Raw genomic sequence first — 17,662 nt, 5'->3', positions numbered from 1 at the left:
AGAGCAACAAGAATGATTAAAGGTCTTGAGAACATGACCTATGAAGGAAGGCTGAAAGAATTGGGTTTGTTTAGTTTGGAAAAGAGAAGACTGAGAGGGGACATGATAGCAGTTTTCAGGTATCTAAAAGGGTGTCATAAGGAGGAGGGAGAGAACTTGTTCACCTTAGCCTCTAAGGATAGAACCAGAAACAATGGGTTTAAACTACAGCAAGGGAGGTCTAGGTTGGACATTAGGAAAAAGTTCCTAACTGTCAGGGTGGTTAAACACTGGAACAAATTGCCTAGGGACGTTGTGGAATCTCCGTCTCTGGAGATATTTAAGAGTAGGTTAGATAAATGTCTATCAGGGATGGTCTAGACAGTATTTGGTCCTGCCATGCGGGCAGGGGACTGGACTCGATGACCTCTCGAGGTCCCTTCCAGTCCTATAATCTATGAATCTATGAATCCTCACCCCAAGATGAGGCTTTAATCCCTTCCATGTCACAGGTGGGGAAACTGAGGCACAGAGCAGGCCAGTGTCTGCCCAAGGACACACAGCATGTCAGTGTTGGAGTCTGAATGTGAGCTCAGGAGTTCCTAGCCCCCAGTTCTGATGTGCTGAGAGCACAGGACCTCATCTCCTGGGGGCTCACCCACCTCAGCAGCTGCAACAGATCGAGGCCTGGGAACCCCATTGGCTTTGCACTACTTCTGTCCTCGTGTTTATCCTTCGCAGCCCTCTCAGCTCGGCCAGTGGAACTCAGCGAAGTCCCTTTCCCTTTGGTGCACACTCAGTTTCCCGCTGAGGTTCCCAGGGCCACGGGGTTTGGGCTGCAACTGCCACAGACAGCTGCTCACTTGCCAGGCAGAAACACCCTTTTATTTGAAATTAAAGGAATCGTGGCAGCGTGCCGGTTGCTGTGCGGTTCTGTAAGAGCTCGTTTGTACCAGGTCCCCACTTCAGGTCCTGCGTATTCTGGCGCTGTCCCTTTAAACAAGGGGCAGTCGTCGCTAACTCCTCCCACGCCCTGTTTGTGTGGGAGCTGACAATGGGACACCCAGCGCCTGATTCTTGCCTGGCTGTGAGTAGCCAGCAGGGAATTCCCCTGGCTTCTGTAGGGGGCATGTTGGAGATTGGGAATGGCAGAGTTGGCCTCTGTCCTACCTGTCCTCGGCTGGCTTAGGGTCGGTTAGAGACCCAGTGCCAGTAGCGTGTTAGAGCAGCTCCTCGGGTACTCAAGCCTTCGCCAGGCCCGTGCAGACTAGTCCTTGGGATCAGGGAGCTGTAACCGGTTCTCTTCCCTCTCCCCTCTCCACTCATCCTCAGCTGAGAATTGGGCCCAGAGATTTAAATCGCAGGTTCTCAAGCTGCGGTGTGCAGAGGTCAGCTGGCCCTGTGGCTCTGGCTTCTCCCCCCTGGCTTTCCATGGCTAAGTCCCGTGGCAAGGCAGCTAAAAACGCACGGACTCCTGTCCTGGCAGTGCGGCGCCAACCTGAGCAATGGCGGCAGTGTTGCCCGGCAGTTACGGGAGCGGCAGTGGGCAGCCGGTCCCCAGCATGGTCCCCGAGACGCTACTCCGTGCAATAGATCCAGAAGCGGACCTGGGTGAAGCACAAGAGGAAATCTCCCGGCAGTTCAGCTCTCCACAAAGGAGAGGCCTGGGAACGTTCATCCCTTGTCTGGAGGAGGCGTTGGTGCAGTTAGGGGCCTGCGGCGATGTCGTGTGTCTGGGCAGGGCACTGAATAATGGGACGCTCCGCTAACAGACAGGAACCCCTCCCTTCCAGCTGCCCGAGCTGGAGGTGCTAGATTGGCAGGAAGTCGCTGAGGAGGAGCCAGTCCTGGGGGTAGCTAACCTAACCCAATGATTTCTCATGCGCGCCCCAACAGTGTCCGTCTAGGCGCATTGCCGCCGCTGCGGTCAGAGTTCGTTTGGGCCAGTGGCTGCTGAGGTCCAGAGAAATAGCTGTACCCCCCTGTTGTTCTATGCGCAGAGCCCCTGAATGCCTGGCATGGCCACCCCAGACGCCCCGTCTTGGGCGATGGTAACGGGCACCATCTCTTTCAACCATGGCTGAAGTTATTATGAGATCCACCCCCACCAGTCGCGTGCGGTTGTCGAGCAAGGCCCCTCAGTAGCTTTGCTTAAGAAGGGACTTAAATACGCCCTCCTGCCTAGCCTAATCCCTCTTTTGTTCCCCTCTCTCCAGTTCCTCAAACAGAATCGCAACCTGGGCCAAACGAAGCAGCGGATCCTGGAGATCGCCAACTACGTGGACAAGGTAACGCCCGGGTGCCCTTGGCAGAGCAGGTTGCTCTCTGTCTGCGTGGCACCGCGTGTGTACAGCACCTTGCGTCCCTGGGCACCAGGCTCACAGCGCTGAGACTTGAGTTGAGGACCCCGCTCCAGACAGGCAAGCCTTTGCCTTAGACGGCGCCGCTGGCCTGTCCCCAAGGTTCCCAGCGTTGTTGCGTCTCGATTTAGTCACAGGGCCACTGAGTCTGAATCCTTCCTGTGCTGTCCAGCATGACTTAGGGCAGGAGCAGGGCTGTGGCACACCTGCTCTTCATCTGGTCCCTGCCCTTTGGCCAGTCCAGTTTGGGTGCCTCCCACTGGCACAAGCCAGCCACCGTGTCCAGGGTGCAGACCACTACGGGGCTAAGGTTCGGCTCTTCCCTTACGGGATCACGGCAGGTTAGGACTCACAGAACCAGTGTGTCATCTACCAACGTGAGACATGAACACGTGACGCCCTCTGCCCCATGGGGTGGGGAGGGAAGCGTGGCAGAGGTGGTCTGAATCCAGAGGAGTCCGCCGGAGGCCCAGCTGTGAAGCACTGCTTGGTCATCTTCCCCCCTTGCTCAGTTTTACAGGTCTCTGAATATCAAAGTGGCCCTCGTTGGCCTGGAAGTGTGGACAGAGAGGGACCAGTGCACGGTCACCAGTGATGCCAACGCCACCTTGTGGTCCTTCCTGCAGTGGAAGAAGGCGCTGAGGTCTCGGAAGAAGCACGACAATGCCCAGCTGTTGACGTGAGTCCCCTGGTTTCTCTGTGGGTGTCTCCCCAGGCGAGCGCTCTGCCTCCAGGGCGCTCTAACGCAAGCCCCCCCATCCCTTCTCGTTTCCGGTGCGCGTCTGGACAGCGGCGGGAACTTCCGAGGGACGACCATTGGGATGGCCCCGCTGGAAGGGATGTGCAGCGCAGAGAACTCGGGAGGTGTGAGCGCGGTAAGGAGAAGGGGGTTCCCATTATCCCCTCGGTCTCTGGGGCACCCCCCCCGGCCTCCTCCCACCTGCTGGGGTTATGTCATTGCTGCTCCCTCTTCTCCTGGGCCAAGTTAGCAGCCTTCAGAGCCGGTGCCCGTGGAATTTGTAGGCAAGATCTGCCCGGCCTTGTGTTTCCTGAGCCGCTCGCTCCTCCGCTGGCCCAGGCCTTCTTGAGCAGCGTCAGTAGCTGTAGGCTCCAGGGTCGGAGCTTAGCGGCGCTCGCTCCTCTGTCAGCCGGAGCCCTTTCCCTCTGTGGTCAGAGGCCTTGGCGCTTGTTCACAGGGGGGCCAGATCCTGGGGTCCCCCTTGAGCTGTGCGACACAATCCTGCCTTAGCCCTGCACCCAAATGTCCCGGAAATTGGGGAAACTCAGAACTGGGGTTGAATTTCACAGGGGGCTGAACCACGATTCCGGATCTGACACCTCCCCATGGGAAGCTCTGGGTCCAAATCTAGGCCCTGATCTCTGACTCTGACTGGCTCCATTCTGCATCTCGGTTCCCCGTGCCCCTCGGCGCTGGGATTCCAGGCGGAGACTAGCCTTGAGGTGCCACGGGCATCCTCTGCTTTCCTCACCCCCTGGGAAACAATCCCAGCCGAGCTGCTTTCCCCGGCCTGGATGGCGGAGGCCCTGATGCTGTCTTCGTCCCTTCCCCTCTCTGCACCAGGACCACTCGGACCTGCCGATCGGAGCCGCCGCCACCATGGCTCACGAAATCGGGCACAACTTCGGCATGAGCCACGACAGCGAGGGCTGCTGCGTGGAGGCCACCCCGGCTCAAGGAGGCTGCGTCATGGCCGCTGCCACTGGGTGAGAGGGTGTCGGCGAAGGGAGCGTCTGGCCACGGCTGCCCCGAGTGCCTTGTTCATTGCAGGCCCCAGGGGTGCTGCCCTTCCCAGAGTCCGGCATAGCGATGAGCGCCGTGTCTGAGTTATCATGAAGTAGCTGGTGCGTGTTTTACCGCTACCCTCCATTCAGGCCTGCACACGCGTGTGGTCACGTCTCTTTCCAGCGGCTGGAGGGTATTTAACAGAAGCGCTGCTGTTCCTCAGAGCCAGAGTCTTTGTGTTTCTGTGGTGAGGCGGGGCACGCTCTCCCCACACCTACCTCGGGTGGTTTCGCTGACACCGGGGGTTTCTGTACGGACCCAGCCACAGATTCACCGAACAGGCAAACTCACTAGCCGTTCCCCTCTGAAGAGCCAAGTTCCTGCTTCACGGGTCTCGTCCGAAAGGGGTTTCTATCTATCTGCTCCTCCTGAGGCAATTCTGCACCAAAAAATTCCAATTTCTGCACACAATATTCGCTTTGTCAAAATAGCACAACACAATCACATCGTTTTCAGTTATTTAGGTCAGTGTTTCTCAAACTGGGCTCCGTGGGCGAGGGCGATCCAGGGGCCCCGCTGATCAACTCCTCCCCCTCCCTCCCAGTGCCTCCTGCACACTGGGGAACAGCTGTTCAGCGGCGTGCAGGAGGCACTGGGAGGGAGGGGGAGGAGCGGGGGCAGGAAGAGGTGGGGGGGGGCTTGGGGGAAGGGGTGGAGTGGGGGCAGGGCCTGGGACTGAGTGGGGTCCTTGAGGGGCCGCAAAAATTCTTTAAATCAAAATGGGGATCCTTTACCAAAATGGGTTGGTAAAGTTTGAGAACCGCTGATTTAGGTAATTTATTTCAAAATGCCTGTAACAAACAACAAAAAAGATTCTGGGAATGGTTTTTGACAAATAGGTTCCTTACTAGGCATATTAGCACATCTCTATGGCTCCATAGCAAGCGAGAGGGACGGAGTCTCACACGCACGCCCAGTCTTGCCCCCCGATCCAGGCGTGGGCAGGCAGGAGCCATGTGCGGAGGGGCTCAGTGTGGGGGGGAGCCAGGTGTGGTGAGAGGGTTCTGTGTGGAGCAATCCGGGTGCGGGCGGCGCAGTGGGGGGTCCAGGTGCTGGGGGAGGGGTGTTCTGGAAGCACAGGGGCTCGTTGTGGGGTTCTGGGTGCAGGGGATGGGATTCTGTGGGGGATCCAGGTGAAGGTGGTTGGGGCTCAGCGGGGGGGAGCCTGGGAGGTGGGTGGGGGTTTGGTTGCAGCTGGTTGGGGTTCAGTGGGGTGGGAGTCTGGATGTGGGGGCCTTGGTGGGGCGGCCCAGGTGGAGGGAGGGGTGGGGGGGGGGAGCTTCTGAGTGTGGGGTGATCCAGATGCATGGGGGCTGGGAAGAAGAGGGGGCAGTTCCTCATACGGTGACCCCTCCCCCCCCGCAGCTGGGGAGCGATTGGGGCAGGAAGCGGGGGGTCGTTGGGGGGGCTTCCTGTAGCTGGGGGACCTATCCAGAGGTGGGTATGACTCTGACCTGGCCCTGGCCCCTGGGTGCACAGTAGGAGCCACCAGCTATGGCATCCCTAGCCCAGCCCCTCCCCAGCTCTGGGCGCACCACGATAGTGAGTGAGAGGGGCGGAGAGAGCCCAGCCCCAACCCCTGAGGTGGCGATTTACATCTCCCGCAGCTGCTCCTGACACTCAAACCAGACCCACCTCCCACTGCCATCAATTTTTCTGCGGGGAAAGAGTAAAATCTGTGGGTGACATTAATTCTGCACTTGTGCAATGGCGCAGAATTCTCCCAAGAATAATCTACTGTAGGAACTTCTCTGGCCCCATCACTGCAATACCTGAGCACTTCACAGGCTGCTTGCCCAAGTGACCCTGCTCTGGAAGATGCTTCGGTCATTACTCTCCAGTACTATGCAGTCTGGCCCCAGGGCCTGTTTCAAAACAGGGATTAAGTGGTGCCTAGGGCTGGATATCACTGCATGTGCATTGAAGACCCTGTGCTCTCTAATTCCCAGGCATTCGGGCTGCCAGGCTCAGGTGTGTCTGCGCCTTTCCTTCTCCCCCCTGGGAACTGATTGCTCCGATTTAAATATCTCCCCGTCTCTCTCTCCCACTCCGCAGCCACCCATTCCCTCGCGTGTTCAGCTTCTGTAGCAAGAGACAGCTGGAGAGTTACTTTCACAAGGGAGGCGGGATGTGTCTCTTCAACATGCCCAGCACCAAAGACCTGGTGGTGGGCAAGAAGTGTGGAAATGGCTTCCTGGAGGACGGGGAGGAGTGCGACTGTGGGGAGCTGGGGGTAGGTTTCTCGGCTCTGCAAGAACTGAGCTGTGCCCATGGGGGCGCCGTTGGCGCCGTTATCTGCTGTGCCCCAGGCGGGACAGAGCAGGGGCAGAACACCCCCTGGATGGAGGGGGAGTGAACAGGGGACAGAAGCGGGAAGGGATTCGGTTCAATTCAGTGGGCTTTAGATCAGACCCTCTGACTCTGAGCGCTTACAATGCGTTTGTGCCGCACCTAGCACAGTGGGGCCTTGATCTTGCCGGGGCCTCTGGGCGCTACCCTATGGTGTGTCATCAGTGTGAACCGGGACGAGGTTCAGGCCAAAGGCTGTTAGCCCGGGGGTCCTGCCACTCGCCTGGGAGGGCAAGTTGCGCCCCACCTCGTGCCTCAGTTTCCCCATCTGCAAAATAGGGGTAATAATACTGACCTCGGTGAAGTGCTTCAACCCCGAAGGAGGGCTGAAGAGCTATCTTGGGGAGGGTCCTCAGAAGCCAGCCCTGGGCGGGGGTGGAAGGGTGGGAAGGGAATGACCAGGGTCAGCTTGAGAGAGGCCAAGTAGCCAACTCACCCCTGTGGCTGGCTCTCCCCGTACAGGAGTGCACCAACCCCTGCTGCAACGCACACAACTGCACGCTGAAGGCCGGAGCCCAGTGCGCCCACGGGGACTGCTGTCAGAGCTGCCAGGTAGCCGGGCCGGGCTGGGGGAGGGAGGTGGGAGCAGATGGCGCTGTGTAAGATTGGGTTTGAGGAAGGGAGCCCACTGTTGGGTGTGCCGTGCCCCAGCTTCATCCTCTACCTCAACCTGCCCTTGTGTTGGCTCTGGAGGGCCTCGGGAAGCCCTGCTGGCTGCTCCCGCATGGGGCTGGGAGGCAGGAGGCCTGGATTTCCTGCCCTCGCTGGCTGTGAGGAGCAGCGTTTGGGCCCCAGGCGGGAGGCTCAGGACGGAGCAGGGCCAATCCCAGTGCTGATGGAATGGCCAATCCAGCTGCCGGTCAGCCTCCAACCCACCGCACTGGGGGGCTCAGGGGTGACGGTGGGGACCAGGCTAACAGGTGTGGCTACCAGGCGGGGCTAAAGGGTTTTTTGTGGCTGATGGGACCAAGGTGCAAATGTCTCTCTTCTCCTCTGGCTCCGGCAGCTGAAGACAGCCGGGACCATGTGCAGGGAGCCGGCCGGATCCTGCGACCTCCCTGAATACTGCACGGGGGCCTCGCCCTACTGCCCCGGCAACGTGTACCTGCTGGATGGCTCGGCCTGCGCCGGCGGGGAGGCGTACTGCAGCAACGGCATGTGTCTGACTCATCACCAGCAGTGCGTGCAGCTCTGGGGCCCAGGTGAGCCCGGCTCCCTCCCCCTCCATTCCTCGCTCTCGCTCGGTGTGCAGGGCTCGCGCCTGTCTTTGGCAGGGGGGGGGGGGGGACGGACGACACACCGAACGGCTCCGAGCTTGCCCCAGGCGGTGCGTCCGACGATGTTCCCCTGCAGTTGGGACGAGCCTGCGATGTTCAGGCCCAAGTGGCGGCGTGTTTCCAGACTGGGGCTGCTGCTTCCCAGGGCAGTTCTGGCTGCGTTAGGTCTGGGGCTTGGGTATTTGGGCGGCCCCTCCGTTGGACACGCACCCTTCCATCCCAGTGCATGCTGCATACGCACACCAGATGCACCCTGCAGCCACATGCATGCGCTGCCCATGCACGCCGGCTCCGCACACCAGTGCAGACACGCTAGCGATACGCAGCCACTGCACCCTGGTCATTCAAGTACGGGCGGAGCGGGGAGCCTGGCTTGTAGGCTGCAGATTAGCAGGTGGGAGACTTTGCTCTCGGCCTGTCCCGTTTTCCCATACGGATGGAGAATCTTCCCGTTAGCGTGTTGTTAGTGCCACCTACTGGACTGGGCTGTGTACTGCGGCAGGGATAAGTCTTGCAGTGCAGCAGGGGAAATGGCCCTGAAGACTGAATTCCACCGCGAAACCACAGAGCAAAAGCGAATCCTCCTCCTCTCCCTGCCCCTCCTCTCCCCCCCGAGTCTCCATGCTGCCTCTGTGCAGCCAGGGTGCGATCACTGCCTGACGCTGGAGCTGCACCCCGGGCATTTCCAGCCCCGCATTGCAAACCCAGAGGCTGCTCCACACGGCTCCAACCTCTGAGCCTCCTGCCCTCGCTCTGGCTTTCCACCCCTGCCATCCCCACGGCGTGGGATCTGCACGCAGGAATGCTCATGCCGCCTTGATTCTTCTCCTCTCCAGGCGCCTGGCCGGCTCCCGATGCCTGTTTCCAAGATGTCAACACGGCCGGCGACACGTATGGGAACTGCGGCAAGGACAGCCAGGGGCATTACGTGAAATGTGACCGGAGGTGGGCGCTGGGGATTCACACCCACACGTGTAACACACCAGCTTAGTGAGTGTGATCACGGCTCCCCCTAGCAGCTGGTTCCTGTGGTAACAGCTTGCTGCTCACTCCTAGCTCCTGGAGATCCCCGGCAGCTCAGGGGGAGGCCCCATGTACTCCCGGTGCCGAAGAGTTTGAGTTTGATCCTCACACCAGCAGCGTCGGTGTCTAGGCTTCCCTGAGCCAGAACCTGGTTTCTCCTTCCCTCCCTCCTGAAGGCCAGGCTCAATTCCGCCTCCTAGCAGGTAGCACAGTGTCCCATTTCCACTTAGGAAGGAACAATCAGTTGAACACATACAAAATAGGAAAAGACTGCCTAGGAATAGGGTTACCATATTTTGTGCCTCCAAATGGAGGACACTCCACGGGGCCCCGGCCCCGCCCATGCCCCGCCCCAACTCCGCCCCCTCCCAAAGTCTCCGCCCCCTCCCCTGCTTCCCGCGAACATTTAATTCGCGGGAAGCCTGAAGCAGGTAAGGGGGGGGGGGGATGGGGGGAGGAGGTGCGGCCCAGGCTGGCCCCCCCGGCCCGCCCAGCACTGCCGGCCGGCGCCCCCCCCCCGGCCCCGCGATCCCGGACCGGCCCCCCGGCTCAGCGCACCCCCGCGGCTCCCGGACCGGTGCACCCCCCAGCCCGGCGCACCCCCGCGGCTCCGTGACCCCGGACCGGCCCCCCGGCCCGGCGCACCCCCCGGCCCCGCGGCCCCGGACCGGCTCCCGGACCGGCCCCCCGGCTCAGCGCACCCCCCCGGCCCCGCGGCCCAGCGCCCCCCCCGCGACCCCGGACCGGCTCCGGGACCGGCCCCCCGGCTCAGCGCGGCTCCGCGGCCCGGCGCACCCCCGCGGCTCCGCAACCCCGGCCCGGCGCACCCCCGCGGCCCGGCGCACCCCCACGGCTCCGCGGCCCCGGACCGGCCCCGCGGCCCGGCGCACCCCCGCGGCCCGGCGGCCCGGCCCCCTGCTCCCCGCCCGGCCCCGCGCCCAGCCCGGCCGGGCACTGCGACCCCGGCCCGGCCCCGCACTGGCCCCGGCCAAAGAGGCCCCGGCCGAGCCCTCCCTCCCTCCCGATTTTCCCGGACATGCCCGGCTTTTGGGGATTTCCCCCCGGACGGGGATTTGAGCCCCCAAAAGCCGGACATGTCCGGGAAAATCCGGATGTATGGTAACCCTACCTAGGAAGGAGTACTGCGGAAAGGGATCTGGGGGTCATAGTGGATCACAAGCTAAATGTGAGTCAACAGTGTGATGCTGTTGCAAAAAAAAGGAAACATCATTCTGGGATGTATTAGCAGGAGTGTTGTAAGCAAGACACGAGAAGTAATTCTTCCGCTCTACTCCACGCTGTCAAGGCCGCAACTGAAGTATTGTGTCCAGTTCTGGGTGCCACATTTCAGGAAAGATGTGGACAGATTAGAGAAAGTCCAGAGAAGAGCAACAAAAATGAAACAAAAAAGGTCTAGAAAACATGACCTATGAGGGAAGGTGGAAAAAATTGGGTTTGTTTAGTCTGGAGAAGAGAAGACTGAGAGGGGACATAACAGTATTCAAGTAGATAAAAGGTTGTTACAACGAGGAGGGAGAAAAATTGTTGTTCTTAACCTCTGAGGCTAGGACAAGAAGTAATGGGCTTAAATTGCAGCAAGGGAGGTTTAGGTTGGACATTAGGAAAAACTTCCTAACTCTCAGAGTGGTTAAGCACTGGACTAAATTGCCTAGGGACGTTGTGGAATCTCCATCATTGGTGATTTTTAAGAGCAGGTTGGACAAACACCTGTCAGGGATGGTCTAGATAATTAGTCCTGCCACGAGTGCAGGGGACTGGACTAGATGACCTCTCGAGGTCCCTTCTAGTCCTACGATTCTGTGATTTAGCAGCTGTAGGTTTGTCACCCTCATGTGCCTGCCGGTCAGTGGGCGAGAGGCCAGTGATAGTATCGGAGCATGAAACGGGTGATTGGAGAGGAACTGTTCTGTAATGCTCCATTGGTAGCATGCACCCTCTTCATGAAGACATTCATGCCACCCCGGGGCAGGGTCTGGGGTAGAGAGAGAATCGTTTGTGGTCCATCCCCTCAGCTCCCTGGCAGGGCTGGTTGACTCGTCCCTGGCAGACAGATACTAGGGGTGGCACTTAGGCAAGTGAGGGGTCTCTCAACACTGCGGGAAGATGGGTCCAAATGAAATTGCTCCGGGCCTGAGCGTTTCTGGGGAATGGGCAGTCAACTTCTCTGGAATCAGGGGCCCTGGCCTAGCAGGCGGTGTCGTGTGAGACAACCGACACCAGGTGCTTAAGCAGACAACTCGTGAATTACCCAGAATCCCTTGCTTTGGTAAGCTCCTCCTACAGCACGTCCCGATCCTCTCTGATACCGCGGGGGGGGCCAATAACTCGACGAGTTCAGCTCGACCAGCGAGGGCCCATTCGGTAACCTTGGAGCCTCTCTTCCTAGAGACGCCAAGTGCGGCAAGATTCAGTGCCAGAGCTCGGCCAGGAAACCCAAGGGGACCAACACCGTCTCCATGGACACCACCATCCGCTTTAACGGGCGGGAGGTGAAATGCAGAGGCACCTTCATGTACGCCACCAAGGACGACGAGGGGGACCTGTCGGACCCCGGCCTGGTGATGACGGGGACCAAGTGCGGGGATGGGATGGTAAGTGCCCCCTCCTCCCACACCCCCTCAAACGGTCGGAGGACGCTGTGGCCTTTGGTTCATGCAGAGTCACCCAGCAGAGCCTTGAGCAGGACGATGCAAGACACAGAGGGGCTCCTGACCCCCTTCGCCACTGCAGCTGAAGGGAATTGGCCTGAGTACGGGCTTCAGAGATCTGGTGCCCTCACTGCCACAGAGGGCATGAGTCAGCCTCCTGCTTGGCAGGAAGAACTGGCTGGGCCGAGGGGCCAGCTCCCTCCAGACCCAGAGAGATGGTCCCTGCAGGTCAGGGTGCAGGCCCGGTGGTGGGAGAGATCAAGGCTGGCGGGGGGCCCGAAACAGGCCTCCAGTCTCTGGGCTGTCAACGTGATCCCATCCCTCCAGTGCCGAACATCACAGCACGACCCACACGTCTGTGTGTGCGGGGGGCAGGTCCTCGTCGGAAAGTTCCATAGCAAAGGGAAGAGTGGGAGAGCCAAAGGGCTGGCCTGAGAGGAAGGGGTAAGAGCAATAGAGCCGGGATACAGGCGGTGAAGGGGCAATGCCCTGGCAGGGCGGGTTTGAGCCGGGATACAGGCGGTGAAGGGGCAAGGCCCTGGCAGGGCGGGTGGAGCCGGGATACAGGCGGTGAAGGGGCAAGGCCCTGGCAGGGCGGGGAGAGCCGGGATATGGGGAGGCGAAGGGGCGATGCCCTGGCAGGGCGGGTAGAGCTGGGATACGGGGGGCGAAGGGGCGATGCCCGGGTAGAGCCGGGATACGGGCGGCGAAGGGGCGATGCCCTGGCAGGGAGGGTAGAGCCGGGATATGGGGGGCGAAGGGGCGATGCCCTGGCCGGGCGGGTAGAGCCGGGATACGGGCGGCGAAGGGGCGATGCCCTGGCCGGGCGGGTAGAGCCAGGATACGGGTGGCGAAGGGGCGATGCCCTGGCAAGGCGGGTAGAGCCGGGATACGGGCGGCGAAGGGGCGATGCCCGGGCAGGGCGGGTAGAGCTGGGATCCGGGGGGCGAAGGGGCGATGCCCGGGTAGAGCCGGGATACGGGCGTCGAAGGGATGATGCATTAACAGGGCGTATGGAGCTATTAAGCACCAGGTTTGCGGAAGGGGCAGAACTTTTGAGGGCACCTCCGGGTGGGACAGAACCAAGCTGAGGAGAGTCTCTGTGCTGGGACGGCTCCTGACCCCAACAGGGGGTGATCGCTTGCCCTGGGGCAGCACTGCTCACCCTGCATCTCCACGCGCTTCACAAAGGAAGTCAGCCAGGTCAGACTAGGAATGAGTTTCCAAAGTGGGGCAGTGGACCCTTGCTGCTGGCGTGCCAGGAATATCGCCCTGGCTGAGCCCTCGGGGAAGTGCTCTGGGGACGCAGCCGGCGCTTACGGGGAAGGGAGAAGGCAGTGCGGGCTGGACTGGATTCGCTAATCAGGTCTGAAGAGTGTAAGATATTATTGGGGTTTGCATGTTACAACTGCGGAGTGACTGGAGTTGGAGGCTCTATTTCCCAAGTTGTCAGGTCCCCGTGGTCCTAGCTGAGGAGTGCAAGGTCACATTTTCCTATCTGAACTCCTAGGTCCTTCCTCACTAACTCCCCCCTCGCTCATTTCCCTCAGGTCTGCAAGGATCGCAGGTGCCAGAACGCTTCCTTCTTTGAGCTGGAGAAGTGCATTTCCCAGTGCCATGGCCACGGGGTGAGTAACCATCCCCGAGTTTTGGTGGAGTCCTGAGTTTGGCTCAGGTTCTCCAGTGAGGCGAGCATCTCACAGCCAAGTGGCCACCTGCCCTTTGCATCCATGTCCAGTAGAGAAGGGGCTGAGTCAGTCTGTTTGAGTCAGGAGCCGAGTTTGAGGGGAGCAGGTTGGATCACCCGGGTTCTAAGGACCTGGGTTCTAGATCTGAACTTTGCCTCAGTTTGGGAGTGGTTGGAGCGTGGTTCAGATGCCTGTCGTAGCTTAGTGCCCAGCCATGCTCAGAAGCCCGGCTGAGACCTTCGAGCAGGAGGAAGATTCATAGGCCAGAAGGAGCCATTCTGATGAAAAGTTTAGAGGGGATGAAGATTTGGTCTCCACAGGCAGGGCTCCCTGTGACATGAATCCAGAGCTTCTGGTAAACAAGTATCTTCCCAGCAGGCCCCCAAGGACTCCTTGATGAGTAGAGGGTGAGTGAACTTGGAGCGGTTTGGGTGGAGTGCAAAGTTCTGCAGGCGAAAATCCCCCCTCCTGAGCGTGGGTGGAGAAACGGGCTTCCAGAGCACAGTTGGTTTAGCAATGCGACGTCAGAGCATTGCCTCCCTGAAGTCCACGGAACTGGACCTGCAGATATCCGGATGGGCCGCTAGACGGCTCGAGCACTTCACCCCGCTGGAAGGGGGAAAGGGACAGCCAACGAGGACATTGGTTTGATCCCATGATTACACAGATGCCCTGGACAGAACTGTGGGCTCGCCAAGACTGCCGTGAGAGGTGTGATAGAGGCACCTAGACGGATGGTCCGGAGCTCTTCCAGTGCGGCTGTCACTGCTGTGAGAGCTCGCCTGGGGAGGTGGAGCCTGGGAAGGCTGAAGCTAACCGTGGCTACGCCTCCTTCCCCAGTTGGGCCCCCTCTGGCGTTGGTTGCCTGTGGGAGCTCGTCACCGGCTTTTCATCTCCTTGTGCTTTGTCCTCCTACCAGTCTGCTATTGACCATTACTCTGCCCTGGCCCTGACCCCCCCCCTCTCCCTGCACTTGTAGGTTTGTAACAGCAACAAGAACTGCCACTGCGATGCCGGCTGGGCCCCCCCGTACTGCGAGAAGCCAGGCCTGGGGGGCAGCGTGGACAGCGGCCCCGTGCAGCACGACAGTGAGTTCTGATGTCAGGCCTGAGGTGGAGGGGGGCGGGGAGGTGGCCCCAGGGCTTCCACACCCCCCCTCAGCTCAAAGCCAGGGCCACTCCCTGGGATGGGAGGTGGGAGTGAAGGAAGCATGGAGCTGCTCTCTTGTGCCACAAGAACGGCGAGCTGATGGGACAGTACCCACGTGGGGAGGTTCATTCGGCATCTCCAGCTGTTCTCCCCACACACAGGGAAAGCCGTTGGCAATGCTACCCCACAGCTGCCTCTTTAGCAACTTCTCGGGTCCCCGGTGTGCAGGCTGTGCCTGCAACTCCAGCTTGCCCCGGGGGGGGGGGGCGGGGGGGGCATACATTAGGCATGCCGTTTTGCGCGTGCAGGTTAGGCCTACAGGAAAGGTATCGGGGTCTGGGTTTGCGGCGCTGGTGGTCAGAGAAGGCGGCTCTATACTGGTTTGCTGGGAGCCCCTACGAGGTGCACTCAACGGAAGGGGCTAGACGCAGATCGTGGCGTTTCTAGGCCGAAGTGCTCTGAGGTCCGCCTGTCAAATGGGAGCGGGTGTTTTCCACCCCCAGTGTAAGGGGCTGATCCAACTTCAAGCCCCCTCCTCATCTCTCCACTTCCCCCTCCTCCCCAGACCATGAAGCCATCTTGATCGCCATGCTGGTCATCTTCCTGCTGATCCTCCCCGCCACAGCTTTGGGGATCTACTGGTGCTACAGACGGAAGAACTCGTTCCTGAGCAAATGGATAAAGACCACGAGGAAGAGCCAGGAGACGGGCAGGTGAGCGACTGATGGAGCCAGAGACCATCTCCCCCTTGAGGACCCAGCGACACCCACGATGATTTGATTCTGCACCTCGACTCACTGGGGGAGAGAATGGGTGGGGTTAACGGTATAGAGCTTAGGGCCCAGATTGTTAAAGGCATTTAGGCACTGTGGCGCTCAGCGTTGCAATGCCTACCTGATTTAGGAGCCTAAATTTCATTGTTAAAAGGGATTTAGACACTTAGGAGCCAAAATCCCATTGACAGTCACCTGCAACGCCTAAAAATCTGGGTCTACCTCTGATCTGATCTAATGCCAGTTTCACGTGGAGTCCCTTCGGTGGAGTTACTTGCAGTATACGCTGATGTGAGATCAGAGTGTGTGATTCTTGCTTGCATGCCTGGGGTTAAACTGATAGCCAGATTTGAGGTTGGGAAGGGATTTTCTCCTGGCTGAATTGGAGTTTGCATCTCTCTCCAAAGCACTGAGCAGCAATGATCCATTAGACTAAGGTGCATCCTACACGAACACTGGCTACCTCCATCCAGGTGTCGTCATCTGGTCCTAGGGGACTGCAAAAGTTTTCTGTGTCAAACCAGAAACCAGATCAGTTCAGCATTTCATGTGTTCTGTCTGGTCCCCATCCTCCTCCTCTCTGAGCCCCACCCAAATATTTAAAAACACAGTTAACAGCAAAGGAAACCAGCCCCATCTGTCGATTTACATCCAGGGCACGTTCAGAATATGCCTCCGTGAAAATGCTACCTTCCCTTGGGTATTAAAAGCAGCCATGTAACCATACTCGCTTCCCCTTCTGGTTCCCATGTCCATTCCGGGGCTGACAGCCAACACCAGTGAGGGCAGCAATTGCAAAGCGTTTGACTTTCTTTATGTCCGGCGTTTTCTGTTTTTGATTGGGGGCAGGAACGGCGCCATCCATCAGAAGGGAAACGGGGGCCATTTGAACGCGGCTTTCACCTTGCAGGATGTTTCCTCCTCTGGTAAAGCTGCCAACAGCACTAACAAAGTAAGTGGGGGCCTTTGCATGACCGATTGCTCCAAGTTTATGTCTCCTCTGCCTAGAGTGGTGCACCAGCTTCGTGTGTTTGTGCTCACGTCTCTCTCTAGCGGCTGACTCCAACACCTCCAAATCTGCTACCCGGCAGACACTAACAATGTGATTCCTGGAGCTCAAGTAGGCAAGGTGTGTAGTTTTATTGGTGCTGGAGGTGTGGGTTCTGCACCGGCTGACAACTTTGGAGGGTTGGTGTATGTGGCCATGGCTTATTTCATTAGCATCATGGCTGAAGGGCAGATTCTGCTCTGCTCTAAATCCAGAATAACCCCACTGAAGCCAAGAGTCACTCCAGATTTATACCACAGACTCCAGGCCAGAAGGGACCGTTGTGATCATCTAGTCTGACCTCCTGTGTAACGCAGGCTGGGGAACTGCCCCACGATAATTCCTAGAGCAGAGCTTTGAGAAAGAAAGCAGCGTAACAGAGACCAGAATTGGGCCAAGAATCTGCAACTTGGCTGGTGCTTGACTGACTATTACATTAAATGAAGGCTTCCAGCCACTCATAACCCAGCTAAAATAGGTTATGCTCTCATACATAATGACAAGACCCTTCTAATCCAATCACGCGGCTCCTTTTCCCACCAAGGCCTCTTCCTTCTGATTTGCTTTTCACCGCTGCCTTTTGAACAGTGGTTCACTTTCTGAACCATTCCCCTAAGTCCCATCTTCTCCGGGACAGCCTGGCAAAGGTGGGGGGCGGGCAGTGGTGGCAGGTTAGAACGACATCCCGAAGGTGCCGCTTATCAGAGGTGGCAAATGACTCTCCTTTAATGGATCAAAGCCAGGAGTTTACTTTGAATCTCGGCGACTGTGGACAGCTTCGCCACTTGTCGTTCTGTCCCAGCGCTGGCACTTGGAATCAGTATGGTGGAAGGACGCCTTGGGGTTAGGGAGCATGTCCGCTCTGGCTGGACGGCTGCTTGGAGCCCGCAACTCTCCTGTCCTGTGTGCCCTCTAAGCTGCACAGCTGGGCGGCCGCCCAGGAACGATTCAAGTGCCTTGCGGCTGATTAGCAGAGCGCACACATCCGGTGGCGTGTGTTCAGGTGTCCCTCCTCCCGCTGCTTTGCAGCCGTGTTGCTCCTGCAGCTGCTCCCGGGACCCTCCTCCTGGGTGTGCCGAGTGCGGTGGGAGGGAGATGCTGACGTCAGGGTGTTCCCCCTCCTCCCACCCCTGTACCCCATCTCCGCAGAGTAGGAGAGGGGACGGCCTGGCTCAGGACTTGGAATTGCTGCCGTTTGAGGCCTGAACTGTGATGGGTGAGTGAGTATGTCTTTCTTAAAGAGACAGCGCACAGTCTCTGAGCCTTCCCCATCAGCCAGATCATCACACAGTCTGTCTCTCTCACCCCCCCCCGCCCCGCCCCGCCCTTGTACCCCATATCCGCAGAGCCAGCGAGGGGAGACAGGGCTCAGGAGAGCTTTCATTGAGTGCCTTCAAGAGACAGTGCAGGGCGTCTCTCAGAAACTTTCTGTGCATTTCATACATTTTATTTCTCTTACACTTAAATTTAATTCTTTGAGTAGTGAGTTCTAGAATACCTAACCTGTCCTGGCTAGAGTAATTTATCCCTATTTAACATTTTA

At 59.0% G+C, this 17,662-nt stretch overlaps 1 protein-coding gene across 3 annotated transcripts in view; it reads left to right on the top strand.

Moving 5' to 3' along the window:
- Positions 1-17,662, top strand: part of ADAM33 (ADAM metallopeptidase domain 33) — a 76,420-nt gene that overhangs the window by 54,256 nt on the left and 4,502 nt on the right. For all 3 annotated transcript variants that reach the window (XM_065597302.1, XM_042855617.2, XM_065597303.1), the window contains 13 exons: positions 2,196-2,267; positions 2,852-3,018; positions 3,130-3,214; positions 3,922-4,064; positions 6,199-6,376; positions 6,955-7,044; positions 7,499-7,694; positions 8,606-8,714; positions 11,200-11,404; positions 13,012-13,089; positions 14,129-14,237; positions 14,864-15,011; positions 15,921-16,023. In XM_065597302.1, the coding sequence (XP_065453374.1) occupies positions 2,196-2,267; positions 2,852-3,018; positions 3,130-3,214; positions 3,922-4,064; positions 6,199-6,376; positions 6,955-7,044; positions 7,499-7,694; positions 8,606-8,714; positions 11,200-11,404; positions 13,012-13,089; positions 14,129-14,237; positions 14,864-15,011; positions 15,921-16,023 (1,683 nt within the window). The remainder of the gene's footprint in view (positions 1-2,195; positions 2,268-2,851; positions 3,019-3,129; positions 3,215-3,921; positions 4,065-6,198; positions 6,377-6,954; positions 7,045-7,498; positions 7,695-8,605; positions 8,715-11,199; positions 11,405-13,011; positions 13,090-14,128; positions 14,238-14,863; positions 15,012-15,920; positions 16,024-17,662) is intronic.

Source organism: Chrysemys picta, chromosome 5, assembly GCF_011386835.1.
Source record: "Chrysemys picta bellii isolate R12L10 chromosome 5, ASM1138683v2, whole genome shotgun sequence".
In the NCBI taxonomy this organism is placed as follows: Eukaryota; Metazoa; Chordata; order Testudines; family Emydidae; genus Chrysemys; species Chrysemys picta.
Note: the sequence above shows the minus strand (reverse complement) of the source record. Positions and strands in the feature narration are given on the sequence as shown.